The 21,216-nt window shown below is 41.4% G+C and overlaps 1 protein-coding gene across 2 annotated transcripts in view; it reads right to left on the bottom strand.

The window, feature by feature from the left end:
* Positions 1 to 204: 204 nt before the first annotated feature.
* The window catches only part of erc2 (ELKS/RAB6-interacting/CAST family member 2), a 38,657-nt gene continuing 17,645 nt past the window's right edge, over positions 205 to 21,216 (bottom strand). Inside the window, exons 5-19 of one of the 2 annotated variants that reach the window (XM_067587247.1) lie at positions 18,442 to 18,597; positions 17,331 to 17,498; positions 16,528 to 16,695; positions 15,400 to 15,537; positions 14,511 to 14,651; positions 14,060 to 14,200; positions 10,278 to 10,480; positions 7,207 to 7,329; positions 5,312 to 5,323; positions 4,771 to 4,894; positions 4,535 to 4,695; positions 3,604 to 3,751; positions 1,830 to 2,474; positions 468 to 535; positions 205 to 337 (exon numbers count right to left, since the gene is read on the bottom strand). In XM_067587247.1, coding sequence (XP_067443348.1) covers positions 509 to 535; positions 1,830 to 2,474; positions 3,604 to 3,751; positions 4,535 to 4,695; positions 4,771 to 4,894; positions 5,312 to 5,323; positions 7,207 to 7,329; positions 10,278 to 10,480; positions 14,060 to 14,200; positions 14,511 to 14,651; positions 15,400 to 15,537; positions 16,528 to 16,695; positions 17,331 to 17,498; positions 18,442 to 18,597 — 2,355 coding nt within the window. In that variant the 3' untranslated portion in view covers positions 205 to 337; positions 468 to 508. The remainder of the gene's footprint in view (positions 338 to 467; positions 536 to 1,829; positions 2,475 to 3,603; positions 3,752 to 4,534; positions 4,696 to 4,770; positions 4,895 to 5,311; positions 5,324 to 7,206; positions 7,330 to 10,277; positions 10,481 to 14,059; positions 14,201 to 14,510; positions 14,652 to 15,399; positions 15,538 to 16,527; positions 16,696 to 17,330; positions 17,499 to 18,441; positions 18,598 to 21,216) is intronic. The other variant, XM_067587246.1, reaches the window with a different exon arrangement.

The following is a 21,216-nucleotide window of genomic DNA, read 5'->3' as shown; positions in this document are numbered from 1 at the left end:
GGAGAAAGCCTGCTCTTCTTCACACAAAGAAGAGGTCCCACGTTACCTGGAGCAGAAAGTGAAGAAGATCATACTGTAAGCTGCAGTTTGGAAATGTATTTTTAATAACTAAATCCATTCTTTTTGGTGCACAGTTATACAATATGTGTTATTACCTGCTCAGCTGTCAGTCTCCCTGCCTGACCTGCACACCTCAGTGCCCCCTCTGCTTCCCCGTAAAAAAAAAGGGTCCCATTGCTGAGTGTTGATTGAGTGGAGGTAATAAATGTTTGGTCTGGTAGTTGTAGTGTTTCAACATCATGGCATGGCTGTGCTCCTCCAGTAGTGACTGAATCATCTGAATAAATCAACACCAAACAATCCAGACATCATGCAGCTGTTACAAAACGTGTTACAGCAAACACTACAAGCAAAAAAAGGAAGTTAAGAACTATAAAGTGGAAAAAGTAAGTAAGAATACATCTCACCCCTCAAAACAATATTAGAGCTTTGGTTGTTACAGCAAGGATTATGCCCATATGCCCTCCTCATCATCCTGTTGTTGGAAGTGTTACAGGCCAGCAGTAGAGACACACATGGAGGAAAGTAGACAGAAACTGGAGTCAGTGCTGATCAAAAGACATCACTAGCACAGCAGGCAGCGTGATAGGAAAATAAGCATATTTTAAGGCAAGATTCAGAGAAAGGATTAATGAACTAAGAGCTAGTGTGCTCTTCAGGGTTTTATTGCCAATTTGTTACAGTGGTGCTCTGGGCACAGATTTTACAGGAGTGTATCAAAGCAACATAATGATGTGAGCATTGTGAGCATGCACTACTGTACATATCTTAACTACAGGAAACTATGCGTTCAATTAATCTGCCACTTATTTTCGCAATTAATCTTTTGGTCTAAAAAAATGCCCCTCACGCTTTCCCAGAGCAAAGTCAACAAAGTCAAGTGACAAATCCTCATGATATTACTAATAATCCAATAGTATTGCTGATTAATTTTCTGATGACTGACTAATTGATTAATCGACTAATTGTTTTGGCTTTACAGGAGGGCTGCTGTCCAGTGGCTGATTTGACAGTAATTTGTTTGCTAGCTCTTACAGCTGAGCCGATACGTCAACATAGACTATTTTAGCTTATCACAGATATATTTGTATTGGTGTAAATTTTAGCCAGTAACAAGGAACTGCAGAAGTGCCAAAAATATATTTGTGGTTATTTTGTCTCCATTACATATTGCAGTTTGTCCACCAGGGAGCACTTACTATTGTTTATTTTTCAGCTGTGAAGTGTCTGGCTCAGGAGATATTAGAGATGTGCTAGTATACCGTTTTTACTAGATATACTGTGTGAATTTACAGTGAAACATTCTGATGGTATCAATACCGCCAACCATTTCTATTACCGTCATTACAGTGATTATGGTCATTTTTAGAGGACACTGTAAACACAGAGCAGATCTGCCTTCAGCAGCAGTTTTATTTTATTTAGCCACAAGTGAGGAGCTTTCTACTGGTCGCACACATCACACATTACAGTTTAAACTGTTTTTGATGAGATTCCTCATAGAGTCCAACAAAGCTGCAATATACAGACCACTGTTAGAACTAATAGTAGTATTTCAGGATGCTTTGATGATTATCATGATAATACCATTTACTGTGATATTTTTACCTACGATAATCATAGCATGAAAAGCTAATTTGTAAACAATGTCAAAAATGTCAAAAATGTGAATTGAATTATTTCAAGATTTAGTCATGACCATTAAATCAACCACTGAAAAAAAAAAAGATGATATTAAATAACACTGATGATGTGGAAAAACATCTAACCTGGTCCGGGGATGGGCGATGACCAGCATGTGGGGGTCCTCGGGTAGGCCCTCCACGATGGTGGGGCGACGGGTGACGTGGATGTTGGGCGTGGTGTGGGTGTTGCGGGTGCTGAGGGTGCTGAGGATGCTGAGGATGCTGAGGATGCTGGGGATGCGGATGTTGGGGGTGTGGTCCTTGTTGGGGAGGGCCATGTGGGTGCTGAGGGTGAGGGTGCTGCGGTGGGGGATGTCCATGTGGGTGCTGTGGGGGATGCTGCGGGTGCTGTTGGTGAGGCTGTGGCGCGCGTGGGTGCTGTTGGTGCTGGGGAGGAGGTTGGGGGTGCTGTGGGTGCTGTGGATGAGGAGGGTGAGGGTACTGCGGTTGTGGTTGCTGTGGATGAGGGTGCTGCGGTGGGGCCTGTTGGTGTTGTGGATGTTGTGGGTGTTGTGGGTGCTGTGGATGCTGTGGGTGCTGTGGGTGCTGTGGGTGTTGTGTGTGAGGGGCATGTGGATACGGAGGCTGCTGGGCATGTTGAGGGTGGGGATACTGGGGCTGGGTCTGAGGCTGAGGGTGTGGGGGCTGAGGCTGGGCGTGGTGAGGACCATGTGGATGATATTGATCATCTTCGTAGTTGTCAGCAATCAGCTTCATTCTGCTTTGTGTCTGTAGGAAGAGGAAACTGGTCAGTGCAGGAATCAAAAAGAACATATGTAGGTCCCTCATGAGCATCTGATGAATGAATGTACAACAGTCAGCCAGCAAAGCAGAAGGTGCAGGAGCAGCACAAGCACATATTTAAAGTACATATACATGGGTGGACAGAAAAAAAGGAACACCTTACATGTAATGCAACCACTGCAATATCCTGGACTCTCAGCTAGTTGCCTATAGGGATCACAGTAATTCTAGTCTTCATATTTAGTGTAAAGATATGAGAGTGATATTGATCTTCTCATCTCTACAGCAAATAAGCACATTTCCCAAAATGTCAAACTATTCCTTTAAGTGTATCTCAGTGAGTGCTGATGTGGGTATACTTGTAACTGCTCTTTCCCATTTGTCTTGATGCAAATGCCGTCATGATTTTTGGATACTAATAATATGTGTATCTACTTTTGTAGCTTACTTCAGTTTTAGTATCTTTCAGTTCATGTTAAATGTAAATTCATTGCAAAAACAGTTAAACAAGTGACTTCTGTCATGTTATATATCAATTAGCAGTATGTGTTAGCTTTTACAGATGTACTGTAAGGGTCGAGGGGCAACTTATAGAGACACAAAGAAGCCATATTGTCAATAACGGAACGGTGTATAAATCATACCAGAATCGTAGACTTGAGATTAATGTCACAGAATTGACAACTTAAGACTTGACTCCCTAAAGACTTGACTTTAGGAAGCAAAAAGATTTCACCGGATAATCACAACCTGAATATTACATTATTAGGCCTATGAATTGGACGGGTGTTCCCTCAGCTATTTGAAACACACTATGATAGCAAAATATTCCAAATGTTAATGGCCATAATTTCCTAATGAAATCTTGGAACTTGACTCGCCCCAAAACACGTAAAAACAGCTCTGACTCATACTGCAAAATGATGACATTTGGGAAAAGCCAAAACCGCAAAGAGGATCAGTGGCTATGCGTGTGTACCACCCCCCTGTAGATGAAATGGAAAAAATGGCTAGCTGCCTTGTGCAGCTATATTTTTCATTTTGATTAACGTTGCCTTGGCAACCAGCTACAGTGCAGAGAGAATATCCCTTGACATTTCACTGCAGTACTAACGTGTTGTTTGAGCTGGTGCATCAGTTTGTCCCGTTCCCTCTTGAGGGCCAGCACCTCCTCTTGGGTCTTCTTTTTATTGGAGGCAGACAGTTCCAGCAGTGCAATATTAGCATCTTTCTCACTGATGGCTGCCAGCAGAGCTTGTTGTCTGAAAAAGAAGAAGAACATTATGGCATCAGCAAATGTATTCTATAAAATAGAGAGAACATTAAATAAAAAGGTTGCCAATTCATGAGTCTCTTTTAACTAAAGAACTGCATCAGTTCAATTTAACTGCATCAATGTCAAATGTTGTCTGAGTGCAACTAAAACTACTGATGGCTAAGATCCAGCTTCAAAGGAGTCAGATGATGATCAATGACACAAGTCCAGACACTCAAAAATAAGATTGCTTTGTTCTCCTCTAAAGGATGACATAAAATTAGCCTTGCAACTCAGACTACATCACTAATGCTCACTTCTCACTGTGATTTAAAGAAACAGTTTGACACTCTGCTTATTTCCTCTCTTGCTGAAAGTAAGATCATTGAGAAGACTGATAGCACTCGCATGTCTATACGCTAAATATGAAGCTACAGCCTGCAGTCAGTTATCTTAGCCTGGCAGAAAGACTCAAAGCAAACTATTTCTTTAAGTCGGTAACATATCTTCTGTGAATTGAGTAAGCCTGACTAGATACACAATGCACTCATAAGCTATGAAAGTGTAATTGATGATGCAGCTTTAATTTAAACAAGCTGTTTTTTGTTGAAGCATGCCCTATTCCTCATCTCAAATTCATTTCAAATCTTTTGGTGGATAGTTTAGGGTGAAATACAGTATCACTATTCATGGAGAACAAATTAATCTGTGGTTTTACCAGAAACACATAACGAGAAGTGAAAATGTGGGCTGGCGTTGAACGCTTAACATCAAACATCATGACACTAACTTCATCTCTAGTATCTCCTCCAGCTGTTTTCTGCGCTCTTGTCTCATGTTGGTGAGGTGGGTGTCCCTCTCCTGCAGAGACTGCTGTGTGGAGGAGAGACGTTGCTTGGTGGCGTCCAGCTCCTGCCTCGTCCTCTCCAGTGTGTTCATCAGCTCCTCCAACTGATAGACGCACATTTTGTTAGTTAAGTACTTAACCATATCAGAGGTGAACATTTCCCATGAATAAAACCATACCTTTACATGGTGGCCACTCTCCATGGAGCTGTCCTTACGAAGGTCCTGTCCTAGGCCTTTCTTGTCCCCCTGGGGTCCCAGTTTGATATTTGGACCCTTCTTAGTCTGGTCTTTGCCTCCTTGTCTGTAAAAATCACAAATATTAAAGATCATTTTCATGCCAGTCATCATTTATATCCCACTTCTGTAATTATTGTATCATTTATCTATCAAGAAATACAAAATATATTCTTGAGGCAATAGTGTTATATAAAAGGTAAATAAACCGGACAGTAGTGTACATGATATCTCATGTACCACAACACAAAAAACACACAAACAAGTAGAACAAGCACAGCGTAATGGACAATCATTTCAGGTCCATTTTGAATGAATCAAGTTTCAAAATAGCACCAATCATGAGAGCAACATGTTGAGCATCACAGATGAATTGATAGCTTCATGTTAGGAAGAGATGAAATGACTCACAGGTTTAAGCACCAGAGTTAGCATGGGGACAGGTAGAGATGGGGGCGCGATGGGGGCAGGGGGCAGTACTTACCTGGGAGCTAGACTGCAGATGGGGAGAGGAAAAGGTAGAAGAGAAGGGATGACAGGACAAGTGGAAGACACATTGGAAGCAGGAGACGAGAACACATACAGGAAAAAGTAAAAAAAAAGAAAAAGAAAAAAAAGAGAGACATTAGAACCAGAACATAAAGAAACAACCACAAGAAAACAATAGAGGACCCAGAGGAGATCACAGTGTGTTCATTGTCAAACAACATGGGAGTTTACAAAGGCGCCTGTGACAGCAGCTGATCTGCTAATGCAGGATGCACCTTCTCTGAGAACATGAAACCATGTGCATCTGCTGCCAAGCCTGGGAGTGGCAGACATGCAGTCAGACAGGCAAAAAAAACAGCCGGGCAAAAAGAAGAAGGAACAAAGAAGACAGGTGTGAGTGCCGAGCAAAGGAGGGGAAGCCCACAGTGGTTTGACCAAGTGGGGCGAGAAGAGGGAGTGAGATAGTGAGAGATCAGGTTATGGATGCAGGGTTGGTCAGACAGAAGAGACCCAACTGAACTTGACACACTTCAGGACCAAGGGTTCAGTCTAGACCCTACCTACTACAGCACCTCACTCACTGAGTGCATGTAGACCTGGAGCACAGCAGCTCTTTTCATGCAGGCCACTAAGCTGATCATTTCCCTTAGTACCTGATAGAGCAAGCTAAGCAGGGTGGGGTGGGACAGGTCAGGAGGGAGAGCAGGAAGGTGGGCACCGGGAGAGACCGCTTGAGAAGAGAAGGGTTGTCAGGTTATGCTACTGGGATGAAAGATGACTGAGAGTTACAGAGGGGGGAAGGGGGACGTAGGGTGAGGCGAGCAGATGGGTGGCTGGAATGAGCGGGGGAAGCGTGCTCATGGCAGGAGGAGGCCTCAGCTCTACAGACGTATATTTCTTACATAAGCTACAACAAACAGCCAAAAACACAAACCGACACAAAAAAGTGTATGTATGTGCGTCTGTGTGTGTGTTATGTGCACTAAGATATTTCAACGAAGGACACAAAGGAGGGATAGCAAGTACAGTACAGTCAACTAAAATGGATGAAAGAAGCCAGAGCTGTGCCTTAAATCACACCAAGTTTAACTTTTTACAGAGTAGAAGTGCACATTTGAGATATATGCAAATATATTTCATATGTGCTCCATGAAAACTGTGAAATTTGGTGGCTGGATCCTTGGTGTGATTGTTTTTTTATTGTGTGACTTTAGCATGCATCATTACAGAAACAGGCAACAATAGGAACCGCAGTTTGAGGTAACATCAAAGGAATACCACAGAATATATGCCTGTCTGGACATATATTGTAAAAATGATGACCAGATGTTTTATAAGCTGGCAGAAGTACAAACCTTAAAGTTTAAGGTTTGTGCTTCATATAGAATTTTAATATTGAGAGTCACACAGAAAAAGTCACATCTATGCAATTAATCTTACGCTACATTGTGTTTTAATTTGCTGATTTGTAATGTAATTCCTCATTCTGTCATCGGTGCAGAGATAGAAAGCTGTTAACAAGTCTTGCCACATACAGTTTGACAAAATAAACATGCAGCACAAACTCATGTTCAAACAGTCACGCGCTCACACAGATTGATCAAAAACGACTCATGGCAGCTATGCAAACAGTTAAACCACAAAGCAAACACATGCTAAAAGAAATAAAAGCAAACATGAATCCAGGGATCTTTGTATCGTGTGCACAGGTACAGAAATGACACCATGGACTAAAAACAGAGCCCGTCACTCTGATACAAAGATCTGTGAATCCTTTGTAGACAGCAGGCAGACTCAGGCACACAGGTGAAAACCAGATGCAGTTGCAGCAGTCGCAGTCGGAGACTTTAACCACGCAGCCGAGCTGAAGTGCCAGGGCAGAGCACTCACTTTCCCAGGAAATCCCACACCATGCCCCCTATCTGCTGGGGAGCAGCGGACACAGAAGGGAGCGGGTCAGGGGGAGCTCTGCCGCCGGGACGAGGGGTGGGGCGAGGGGCAGAGGGAGGGGGGCTGGTGTGGGGGAGGTGGGGGGGCATAACAGAGACAGTTGCAAGGAGGACGGAGAAGAGAAACGGAGAAGGAAGACGGATTTGAGAAAGGAAATGAAGGAGGTTCAAGACCGAGGTTGAAAGTGATCAATGGCAGAGGGTAAAGAAAGGGACAGGTGGGCATGAAACGGAATATAGAAAGAGGAACAGGACAGAAACAGTGGCAAAGAAGGAGAAGAACACTCAATTAATCAAACACCACTAACAAATAAGCGTGACACTTAAACTAAGTGGGCTCTATCACTGACTGGGAAGGGAAAATATTGCTGGTTTTAAAACTAAGTGGTAGGGCTGAGTCTCTATAAGTGGCATGGGAGAGGGTTCATGTGTGGTTCTCATGCAATCCAACCAAACTTTGTCTTATCAGTTTAAATCCTGTGCAGGTGAACGACAATAGTCCCCTCCAGAAAGACGTCGGTCGAGCTAAAGCGACAAGCTGCTTGCAGTGAGGTGGGCCAAGAGCTGATGAGGCCACAAGCTGTATTTATGCGGTCCATTAACTGAAATCAGTTTGACCTCTTCCATTAAGGGGGTGACGGAGTGGCACTATGTGCTTTAATATCACATCTAACACAGTGTCACAACTATTACAGAGAGCTTTCTGGTGTATCTCAGCATGCAGCTCCAACTAATGTCCACTGAAAGGTGTGTTTCTGAGTTTATGATACAAGGCCATGACTGGATCCAGTGCAGAAGAATGTGCTGACAGACCCTTAAGATGACACATTTGTACATAAAAACATGAAATGAGAGTACAGTATATAACCAAACTGAGTGCACCCCTGGTCAATATCACTAAAATGTTACGTAATTACAAATCTTGTCCATTTAATACAATTTTGTTTGTTTTTAGACAAAACCCAAGAGCCAATTCATTTGGAAAACATGATGTTTGACTAATTAAACTATAATGAAAGGTCCACATTTAAGAATGAACTGCAACAAAAGTCAGCACACCCTTCATTAGTGAGACACCATTCTTTTATTTTTAATATCTTGTTATTTTGTTTTTATTTTTGATGGCAGATTCGATCCTCCTGGACATGGATGATACCAGTCTAGAACAAATCTGTGAAAAGATAATCTGCCATTCTTCACAGATAATTCTTTTCAGCTGCCCTTTGCTGGAGGGATTTTTTTGCTCTACTTTCCACTTTAAAATACTTTAAAAGTGTTCTACTGGATTCAAGTCATGGGACAGACTTGGCCAGGTCATACTTTTCACTTTTTTCTTCTTTAAAAACTTTTGTGTGATTTTTGCAGTGTGTTTGGGATCATTGTCATGCTGGAAAGTTCCTCTATTGCCAACCTTCTTGAGACAGGGAGGAGTCACCTTTCATTCAGTATTTAGGTGTATGAACTTGCATTCATTGTGCCATCCGTAAATGTCATCTCCTCTACACCTTTTGCACTTATGCAGCCTCATATCAGCACACTCCCACCTCCATGTTTCACAGCCGGCACTATGCAGTCACTGTGGTAGTCCTGGCCAGGTCCACACCAAACATGCTAGACCCCATCTGATCCAAACTAATTTATTTTGGTTCTATCTGACGAAAGAATATGCTGCCAATATTCATCAGGCTTCTTTTATGTTCTTTGGCAAAGTTTAATCTTGCAGTTTTGTGCCGTTTTGTGAGCAATGGTTTTCTTGGATGCCGTCCGCAGACGTTGACTTCATGCAATGTCCTTCACACTGTCTGAGCAGTCACTGAAACACCAATTTCCACAGATAATCCTTGTGCCAAGTCAGAGGCACTTGCCCATCAGTTTTCAATGCAAGATTGTATAAATAGCAATGTCATTTCTCGAGGACGGCCACTGTGCCTTCTGTTATTGGTAGTGTGGGTCCTCCTGTATCTCCTAACTACTGCTGCAACTGTGTTTGGGCTTATGTTCAGTAGCCTACTGATCATCTTGTATCCTCTCCCATCTTTATGAAGTCTAACAATCTGGTTTCTTACTTGTTCAGGCAATTCCTTACCATATGGAGCCATGTTGCATAAGACACAACCCAGGCCAAAATAGAGAAACTTGTGGTGTTAAAAGGTTCTTTTATAAACTTGTTCAGGTAAGCAGTCTTTGTTGGAAGTCACAGTCACAGTAATCATTTTTGTTTCATTGGTCGCAGGTGCACTCACTTTTTTTGCACTGAGGTTGTACTTTGAGGCCTGTACTTTCAATGTAGTCTATCTAACTTGTTTGTTTTTAATTATAAATATGATCAAATACCCTACACTTCACACTAAAAATACTATAATTATTGTAAGATGATTTGATGACAATTTTGAATCATTTAACATTTTAGTGATATTGCACAGAGGTGTACTCAGTTTTGTTATATACTGTACATACTGTTTATACAAAGGCAAATGAAATGAAAGTTCACTTAAAATATGCAGCACACACCACAGGGACCTTTAAAGCTGACAAAGTTTCAAGGGTGAGAATATAAAGCTCATAGCCTCACTGGACAAACTGTAACATACTGTATTGTTTAGGAAAAGGACATTAAAGGGTCAGTTCACCCAAATTATAAATTGTATAATTATATATTAATGGAGTTTTGTTAAAAAGGCAGAAATCTCACACACTAGAGGTAATTGAGAACAAAGCGTTTTTTGGTCATTTTGGTGAACCAACCCATAACAACTTCCAATTTTTGATGACATCTAGCTCTTCCTCCCATGAAGTTTGAGTGCATTTATTGTAAGTTGCTTTGGACGAAACACACATACACACATCAAATGAATGTAATGGGATAATTCAACAATTTTGCTGAAATAGCATGCCGATATACTCGTTATTATATCAGCGATAGACGATATATAAGCAGAGGAAAAACTGAAGGTATGATGTCTTTGAATAGCTCGGCTAACATCTCTTCTCTGCACAGTCAGAGTTAGTTACCTTTCCAACTCAGCAATCTTCTTGTCTTTGTCATTCTTTTCGGTCTCCACCTCTCGCAGGATGTCCAGGAGTCTCTCCACCTCCGTCTGAGCCTTGTTGGCTTCATCCTTGTAGTAGTTCACCTCCTTCTCGAGCAGCTTCACTCGGTCCACGTACTCCGGGTTCCCCCTGGAGCCCGACTGCTGCTCCACTTCGTGGGCTTTCTGCATCCACACGCCAGGGTAAAAAACACACACAAACGAACACACGCAGACATGCACAGGTGCACACACCCGGAGATACACTCAGTTAACATTGTGATGTCAACGTAAACATGCAGTGCAGCACAGAGTGTTTTACTGCCCATGAAAGAGAGATACATACAGTACATTGCAGTCTATCAGTGTCTTATGTTAACTACTCCCCTTGCTCTCTCCCCCTTTTTAAAAATGAATAAAGCGGAGTGAAATTTTCCCTGTTAAAGGGTTTTTTTAGGGAGTTTTTCCTTATTCAAATTGAGGGTCTAAGGACGGGGGATGTTGTATTGCTGTACAGATTGTAAAGCCCCCTGAGGCAAATTTGTGATTTGTGATATTGGGCTATACAAATAAAATTGACTCGACTTGACTTAAAATACCGTGGACAAGGGCATCATTACTGGTGCTGGCTCATTAGGTTTAACAGAGCTATTATTTAGCTCCATTTAACGGCCCTCAGAGACTCCCAGTCACTTTGCCCACTTAGTCAGTATGCAGAATACAGTGTACTGTGTATGTCTGTTTTTGTGTCTAGTGTTTATAAGGCACTTTAATAAGCAAAAAATAGTAACACATCAGTGGCCATAAGATGCTAAAACATGATTCTGTATCAGTGGTTATCTGTCACAAAATAATCAGAGCGCTAAACAGCTCGGTCAATATGGACTCATCTCGCCATTACTGCAACAGTTTGTAACTCTCCATGAATTACATCAGCGGTACACATCACCCTCAAGACAATATACAGCCACACATGTCAACACAGGTCGCAAAAGTGCAAGAGTTATACAGAGCCAAGGAAGAGCATCCACCAAAACACTGCAGTGATCTCCAACCACGGCTGATACCTCAGCTAACCACACCACACGGAGACAGAAGAGAAGCGTGGCAACACCGACAGTGACAACATGCAACAAGGTCGGACTATATCATGCAAACCCAATGAAGCTGCACAGTCTTTGCAATTGTCAGTCGAAAGAATGGAGTCAATCTGTCAGCTACCAGCTTCATATTTTAAGCATGAGGAGCGAGGTTAGGGTTGACCTTGTAGGAGATTATTCTCAATGATTAGAATGAAGAATATATTTAAAATCATTTTATATCTACTAATGAATATGGAAGAAAAAGACTTTGTCAAAGGGAATTTTACTGGACATAAATTAAGCCCTGTGGGTTAAAATGTGGATTTTCACATAAGCATTATGCTATAGATGGAATTTATCGATGCATCTGAAGGTTGTAGGAGTTCCACTTTATGATGGCTTTTGTATGTATTTCCATTATTTTGTTTTCCTGATTGCTTTTTATATTGATCTATCATCAGTTTTAGTGATGTATTGTATTTGTGGATTTTCCTACATATCTGGACCTTAGATACTACCATTTTAAACTGCATTTCCCATGTATTCTTGCATGACAAATCATGTATATGCTCTGTAAGGATATAAGGATTTCCAGTTGTCAAATATTTGTTCTAAAAAAGGCCTACTGACCAAAATTTTTTCAGAACACTAAAGTGTGCAGAGTCTCTTTTTCTCAGATGTGGATCACCCATTATATCATACTGTAGTTTAACAAACTTATGAAAGATGAACCAACTATACAGCCTCAACAAATTGTTATTAATAAAAAGACATTGAGCATATTTAAAAATTCAAACTGATACAGTAAACTTTAAATACTGTATATGTAGCACCAGTTTCACCACTGGTGTCACAAACACAAACAGAACGAGCACATTGCACTGAATGCAGTATAAAGCTCATTATATCAGTACAGTATAGCATAGGTCAAAGAGTTATCAGTGTCCTCATGCTTTCAATATGTGCCTCAGAAAGCTTGAGAGAGGAACTTACAGGATTGTTCATCTGACTGAAAAGCTGCTCAGCTTGCTACATTGCAAACAGAGGGGTTGAGGAGGGGAGTGGTGGAGGAGGAGGAGGAGGAGGAGGAGGAGGAGGAGGTGGGGGGGTGGGGGAGGAGGGTTGGAAACCCAGGAGAGTAAACCGTTAGGATTTAGTTTGAGTCAGAGGACAGAACAGCAGGATCAGACATGTTACAATGCATGTTTGACAGAGCAGTAACATAGTCTCAGTACAGCACATGTTGTTACAGGTTAACGGTGACAAAACACAGACAAATGCAGAGGGACAGACACGGGGATAGTCTGTGGATTATGGAGAAGGAGGAGGCAGAAGGAGTATTTAATGGACTGCCTGCTTCCCCTGCAGTGGTCTAACAAAGCAGTGCAGCCTGTTACAGGAGAGGAAGCGTGATGGTAGCCATTATCCTAATTAACTGTCTTTTATATAAGGCAGCTTCAAGTTCCTGGTTCAGTTCGGATTACAGTGATATTAACAGAACTCTGCTTTTTTCAAACAAGGAATTAGCTTAATGAAGAATTACAGGTTTTCACCTTGGTGTATTTGTTATATCTGTTCAATGGCACAGAGTGTTTTCTGCTGAGGAAGTTATTATTAGTCATTCAGTATTCTTCAGTTTTAACCTCCATGAAAATAACACAAGGACAAGTACAAGGACTGAGAAGTAGGAATATATGAGCGGGGAAAACACACTCAACCGTTATTTAACAATAAAAAAAACAGTACCAGACTCTTTTTAGTGTAAGAATAAAAGGGATAATTCACATTTTTTGAGGTCTGTAACTACTTAGTAGTCTCCATTCAAGTGGTCCCTGGACTCACAACGAGCTAATTCTTCACAGTGGACACGCAGCTCTGACTTTTTATCTACTGTTCAGTGCAGTTGATGAGGAACAACTCTATAGACCTCATTCAGAGCAGAAAAGCTCTCCACAGTTTAGCCAAAGCTGAGCCTTTATTGGAGAAAATTCAACTGGTTAGTTGGAAAAATTTCAGTGATTTTGACCTCTGAAAACTGGCCATTTTTATCCTGAACTTCTTGAAATCATCTGTGGAAATTCATCATCTGTGTACGTCCAGTTTATCTAAAACACTCTCGCTGTTCTGGAGCTTTTGATAATATCATATGATATTCCTTAGCAGATGGATTGCCCAGTTTAGGGTTAGGATTATTTAGATGTAGATTGTGTGATACAGTCGAATGCTCCAGAACAGCGACATGGACCTTGTGGTGGCAAATTTTTTCCAACGACTGAGAATTTGTATTAATATGTATTTGTGATAGACTACTGCAGCATCCTGTTAGCTTTGGCTGAACTTTTTTTTTTTGCCCTGAGTTAAGACTTCAGATTTGTCCTAGAGTAACCGCAACAAAACTGTTCATAAAAAGGAAGTCCAGTATGACAAAAAGTGTAGAAACTACAGAAATCCTCCATTATTACTTCAGCTGATTGTTGTAAATAATCTTGTGAATTATTTCTGTTAAAAATATCTTTCTGAACTGTACCTGCTCAACTTTGTTACAGCTGACACTTACTATTGTACATCTAAATATTAAATTGAGTTCAAAATTAGTAAAGACCTGTTTCATAAAATCTAAATCAAAGCTGCACATTGGATGGGGCTTATATGAGTGATTCTGCACTGTGACACGCACACCCACCTTTTGCAACTGCGTCTCCAACTTACTACACTCCTCTTTTTTCTGCTCGATGGCAATCTCCAGTGACTTGAGCTTTGAATCCTTCTTGAGGCCAGAAGATGCCAGGGATGAAGCATGCTCCTTGAGATCAATGAGACTGGACTGCAGGTGGACAGACAGCACAGACTTTCAGCACATGTTCAAAGCAGACGAGCCAAACACAGTGCCAGGAAGTCTATCCAGACAAACAGTGCCACACACAGCAGCTTAAATGTCATAAAGAGACCTACTGAAAGAAACAGATACACTATATGCTGTACAGTGCATACAAAGAGGTGCTGAGCATGCTCAGTACAGCAGAGTAGAGAAACATAAAGGAACAACATGTGTACAATATGTAGTCATGTGGACACACCCCTCCACCCTTACACGTACACAAAAAAATCTCTTTGGTCCATGTGCACTCACTGACCTCTTTCTCTGTTAATTCTATCTGCAGGCTGTTGACCTTCTCCTTGAGATCCTTGTTCTCCTTCTTATAGGACTCCACTTCTTCCAGACGTTCTCTGTCTTCTCTCTCCCTTTGGTCCTTTAAACGTTCTATAATCCTCTCCTAATAAAAACACACACACAAAAAGAGAGTTAAAAGTGTCTTGAATGTCAGAATAATCAGGGCCCATATTTATCAAACCTACAAGAATTACACTGAATAATGCTCTGAAGAGCAAGTTTAGGAGTGAAAAAGTTCTTTGCCGAGTTTGAGCTATAACGCACATTTTCAAGCATCTTACTGGTAACTACAGTGAAGTCTAAGAGTAAACAATCTAATACATTTCAAATATATAAATAGAGATGAAATAATAGAAAGTTGACTGAGATGGAAAAAAATGAAAACCAAACTGGAGCAGGAAACAAAATAATCACATTAAATGCAAAAATAGGTTAAAACTACCATATTCATGTTTTTTACCTTTTGCTTTAGCTTATGAATTATTTATGATGACCAGTGATATTTTGTAAAACTCCTCCAAAACATTTCTGAGACGGTACATGCTCACCTAGGATGTAGGATCTCCTCTCAACCAACTTAAGAGACCTCCTGAGCTCTCTTAAATTCAAGAGTATTTTTTAGCCACAAGAAATGTGATAAATAGCTTTTATTCCTACATTTGCAAGTAAGAGCTAAAGTGAAATTTTTTTATTTTTATTTAAAAGTTTGATAAATATAGGCCGTAAACCTAATTAGTGTCAGTGGGGCAGAAAGCTATGCTCGCCCCTAATTTGACTCCCAACAAGGAAAACTGATCAAATCCTGCAGCAGCTGTCTACATCCCTCTCTTCAGTGTGCTGCAGTCCTGTACCTTCTCCGACAGCGCCTCCTCCAGCGTGGCCAGGGCAGTGTCTGTGTTACTGGAGTCGGTCTGCAGAGACTTGACCCTGTCTTTCAGGTTCCCCAGCTGCTTGTCTTTGTCCCGCAGCTGCTCCTGCAGGTTCTCAATCTGCGTGCGAGGAGGAGAGCGGGTGGATGGTGGAGGCACAGGGGAGAGAAAAAGCAGAAAAACAGAGGTAACTAGCTTGATATCAAAAAACCATAGCTGCATTTAAAGTTGGTGTAATAGCAAAGCTTGGAGATTACAAAAGTCTTTGAAGATTAATACTCGCTACAGACAACGTCATTTTCATAGTTTGAAATGTGCCTGGGATTTATAAAGAAGCATTTTTCACTGCTTCTGCAGGAAGAAATGCATTAAAAGCTGTTTGACTATCAAGAGGTTGGAGAAGCAGAGTAAAGAGTATGATGGAATATAAATACATTTCAAAAGAAACAAGAATGTGAACTAATTATTTAGAGATAGTATAATGTGTGCAGTGATCTAATTTAGTGTATGTTCAGCATAAGATTGACACAACAGAGAGACAAAGCCAAACAAACAAAAAAAAAACACATGAAGGGGAAACATATTATTACATATTTTTAAATCAAGGGAGATTACACAGAGAGAGATGAAAGTGGATAGATGAGGGAGAGGAGGTGTGACAGAACACAAGAGGAGAAAAAAGCAAAGGGAATGGGTGAGCAGGTCAGGGTAAGAGAGGGAGTAGCACTGTACGAGTATTTATAGCACACACACACTAGAGCCAGTGAGGCAGAAATATCCTCTTGCTTGTCTTTCTATGGAAACTTTCCCCTTGAGAGCAACAGAGACTCTCTCACTCTTAATGGAGAGAGTAACCACTCTGCTTTGTATTTTCAGAGAGCGACTGGTTTAGTCCAGAACACAAGAATCTGACAGAACATCTCGTTCCCCTCATCGTTCTCATACTACAGCTGGAGTACACCTACAAAGACCTTCACTAACTCAACCCAGTTTGGTGTATATATAATACTAGTAGTCTGTGAATGGTTCGGACATTTTCCTCTTAAAATCTCCTTCCCTTCCTGCATACACCCTTTGAATGGCCAGGTTTTCTTCAACTCTGATTCTTACCTTTTTCTGCAGGACATTGATCTTCCTTTCTTTGACCTCTAACATGTCCTTCATGTCCCTGATTTCTCCAGCAAGAGTGCCCTTCTCCTCCGTCAGGTCCTGCAGCTGCTTGGTTTTCTTGTTAAGGAAGGACTCTTTCTCCTCTAGACGCAGACGTAGAGCATCCACCTGAAGCATGACAGCAAAAACACCTTAGAGGAAATCTACATAGTCAGCCTATTTAATGTCACTGTAATTTAGCAACAAGCTCTATAGGAGTTATTAAACACAACAAAATTAGCAAAAACTGCTATGGATACCAGAAAAGTGGCTTATTTGAAAAATTTCTGCAAGAAAACACTATTCATTCATATTCATATTCAAGTGCTTTTGAGTTTTTATTCGTCTTAACTTAATCCTCATGCAATGCAAAAAAAAAACAAAAAACCTACAGTTGCTGAGCGAGTATTTATCAATGTGGTGGTGATCTACAGTTTGTGCATTACAGTAATACGTAACCATAATTCTGCCACAGTTATTTATTTACAGTATTAGAAGAAAGCTTTTGATGTTTTTGATATTTATCAGATGTCCTGTGATACTGCGCATTACTGTTTCTTTGGTGCTGAACTGAGTAACAGTTCAGTTAGTGTGAAGTCCCAAAGCAAATAAAGTGCTGAGATGATTTGCGCTAATAAGCCTCAGGCCTAGGGCAAGCCTATTAATTGCTCAGTTTTGCAAGGAGGATGAAAATGTTTGAGAAGCAGTGTATTGTTAGGTTGATTTACTGTGTAGGTATCCACTAGTTAAGGGCTTTTCATTACCTCTGTTTGCAGGATGGCAGCACGTTGCTCCTTGGCAGTGAGAGACTCTTTCAGCACCTCGATATGCTGTTTGCAGTCTGAGTTCTGGTTGTTGAGGGTCTCTAGTTTTGTCTGCAGAGCCAGCAGCTCCGACTCCTTCTTTGACAACTCCTGCTTCAGCTGGTCAATCTGCAGACACGTGAAACGGATGAGACGTCCGACTCATTTAATGAGCAGTATAGTTCTACCATCACTGTATGCCTGTGTGTGTCAGTGTGTGAAATCTCTTTCAACTGAACAGTGAGCTAGTCAGTGCAGCTTTTGCACTATTTTCATCAACACGCTTTTCTCTCATTAAAAATGCATTTGGGACTGACTCCCCTGCATTCATCATATATTATACATCATCTCTATTCATGATTGATGAAAAGAGGTCTAAAAATAGAATAACAAAACTGTGGCTGGTCTGCGTCTGGTCGACTAATATGAGCAGCACTATGTAAACACAGAGTCAAAGCTCCAGAGAGAGATTTGAGCCCCAGAGAGAGACGCATACACCTCGACACAATGACAGATTTAATGTAGCTACATATGCTGGAGGGTTGACAGTGAAGCTGTAACAGCTACCGAAAACAAGTTATGTCGTCATGGAGTGCGGGCACTGACTGTTCTGAAATCTGCAGCAGGTGAATTCGGCTTGTTGAAAACTAAGCGGTCCCTGACATTTTATGAAGGCAAACACTCCACTCTAACATAATGTACCTCACACTTGACTGTTGGCAGCAGGAATGCTAAAGTAATTAGCTTTTATATGTAATTAAGTGAGAAAAGTTAAGTACTTTAGAACGCGCATAAAATGCATTTGCTGATTTTTTTTGGTATTCTTGAGAATGTGCTCCTCTAAAAAACACAGCAGACAAGCATCTCTCAGATAATTGCCAGCAAGACACTTTGCTGATGACACTAAATGCTAAAGCAGCTAATTTAAGCGACACATCAGCTTTATTCGGTATTATCCTCTCAGCACAGGTCTGCCTTTACTCCAAACAACTCAGCTGTGTTTGTTTTTTTGGCCACAGTTTCACAGGATCTATATTTCTACAAGTGCATGCATAATGGAGACGGTATCTACCTTGGTCTTCATAAACTTAGAGTGGTTCTTGTAGACCTCCATCTGTTTGATCTCCTCCTCTCGGTCCTCTGTGTTCAGTAAACCGTTTGCCTTGAGCATTTGGATCTCATCCTCCAGATCTCGAATGTTGCGCTCCAGAGAGGCAATTTTGGTGTCCTGCACACAAACATGCAGAGGAGACACACCTCAAAACCCAGACTGGCATGTCCACAAGTTGCATGTTGCAAATAAACCTGAACTAGAGACAGACTCCAGGAGAGACAGAAGAGATTTAAAAAGACTATAAAGACAGAGAGAGTGAGAAAAAAAAAGAAACAGAGAGAGATATAACGAGATAAAGAGAGACTGGAAGAAGCTCTTTGGTGTGGCTGAGAGTAACTGCAGTATCTGTCGGTGAAATCAGAAGCTTTCTACCCAGCTCCTTGCAGCAGCTCAGAGGATTAATCACCATTGGGAAATATTGAGCACACATCCAGCACGGAGAGATCAGCCAGGACCGGAGAGAAACGTGTAGAGTAAAAGGAAGAAAAAAGTAACAAGCCGTAGCTTTTGCCGTAGTTGCTTGCAGATCAATGCAGAATCCAGTGTCAGGACTGCGACTGTGAGTGCAGCTTTAGCTTCACGGCTTTTTAAATAAATAATACAACGTCTTTAAGATTAGCCATGGTCCATCTCCCTCTCCAGCAGAGCATAGAGCAACCTTGTTCCTTCCTGTCTTTCTCTCTTTTTTGTGTCTCTCCTTCGTTCTTCCTAGTGGCTCTGAACTTATGAACTTCTGGACGTTAGCAGGGTCAGTCTTAGCCCACTGCAGAGGAACATGGGTAATGTATTGTAATGAGGAATGATAGGCTGCCCAAGATGGATCTGGTGAGGTTAACGTTAATGCATGAGCACTGCACATGTACATGCACTTCGCCCTGCCTTTGCATCTCACCTCTGTCTCCATGTTACCAGACGAACATCAATGAACTAACATTATCTGCAATAGATACAAGACATCGTACCTTCAAAAGAGAGAGATTTTATTCCATCCACATGTAATCACTGGTACATCGACTTGGTCAATAAATCTTGCTCTTTATCTCTCTTTCCCTGCCTCTGTGTGTCTCTCTTTCGCTCTATCTTCCTGCATACTGGCCTCTCACTGTCATAAACAACCACACCTGTTTCCATGGTAGCAGCAGGCAGGCTATACGCTGTGCACTGTCTCTGGTGAGTGAGGAGGAGAGGGCGGTAGGGATGTAGGGGAGGAAAGGGAGGGAGGATTATTCGTGCCTCCATCAGCATCAACATGGCACAAGAGGAGCAGCCGGGAGAGAGAAGAGAGGAGAGATGCAGGGTCTTCCTGCACAGCACAAGAGGAGGCGGGTCTTCCCTCGCTCTCTGTATGCAAATTGACAGGATCCCAGAGTCCAGATGTCACGTGACCGCGTCGGGGGGAGGGGGGGAGACTGGGGCCTGCACAGCGCCGAGTGAGAGGGGCTGTGTCAGTTCAGCAATGATGTCATGATTTATTTTGAGGAAGTGATGTCAGGCCTCTGCAGTGAGGCTGGTGGTGTCTACAGCGGTTCAGTTGCTGGATGGCCCTGATTTCTTTACTGCCAGATCCAGCTGCCATACAACAAGTGTTCATCTAAACAGACATTTTTTACCCTCAGAAATATTTTCATTTTACACATCTGTAATATACAGCTGCATTGGTCTTAAAAAATGGAATATGGATGCTTGTAAAATGAAAAATGCTGAAGTTAATTTGAATTGAGCTCATTTGATGGTGTTGGGTGGGGTCTCTAAAATTGCAAGTCTATCTTCTTAAATAATTTCTAATGTATTATGTATGTTTGCCCCAATATTGAAATGTCCCTTTAATTCCCCCCTGAAGCTTCAAAGCTACATAAAACGTTACAAACATATTCTTTATTTGCTTTTTCCAGTGTTTCACTGAAACTATTTCGCTATTAACTTTTAACTGAATTATTCAACTCCAAGATGCCATTTTAAAGCAATGCACAGACTACATCATATATAAAATTCTAGACATCTTGTGCGTCATTTGATACACATTTCTCTGTAATTCAATCTGGCATAATCAGTGTTTTTACAAACTGTGAATAAGAAATAAAATGAAGCTCTGCAGGTTTAAACAATGCACATCTGCACAAAAGTGAGTTATTGAGATTAAATATATAATTGCTTGTCATGAAATCAGTGTGTTACAGTTTGGCTGCCACTTCAGCAAGCAACAATAGCTGAAATGTTGAGCAGTACTATTGATTCTTGTTGATGTTTACACAACTGCTTTGTGAGCAGATACACAGCGTGTCTGCATGTCTGTGCAAGAGACAGAGAGGTAGAGAGATGTGTCAGTGTGTTGACTATTGACTCAGCTGCAGAGTATCACAATAACAACAATAGATTTAGTAGAGTACACATCAGCGTAAGCCTCAGTTTAGATGAGCAGCAGTCAAAATAACACAAGGCCTGTAAATGTCAGTGACTCCGATCCATCATTCTTTAACATCTGTCTTTCAACACCTTAACCTGACACATCAGATGGTTTCTTACATAGAACCATCTGAGAAGTCGTCAATGGAAACTGTTTGGAAAAGGGCAGGCACTTTCAAAAAAATACTTGGCAGGTGATTGGATGAATCATCTGTCTATCACTGTCTTACCTTGCGAGGCAGCTTGATTTGTGAGGTGGTTCAGACACAAGCACATAACTTGAAGTCTGACAAGATGGGTTCTCTCGTGATCTCGTAAATCCAGCTGCCT

Source organism: Thunnus thynnus, chromosome 4, assembly GCF_963924715.1.
Source record: "Thunnus thynnus chromosome 4, fThuThy2.1, whole genome shotgun sequence".
Classification (NCBI taxonomy): Eukaryota; Metazoa; Chordata; class Actinopteri; order Scombriformes; family Scombridae; genus Thunnus; species Thunnus thynnus.
The sequence above is the reverse complement of the archived record's forward strand: the minus strand, read 5'-3'. Positions and strand labels throughout refer to the sequence as shown.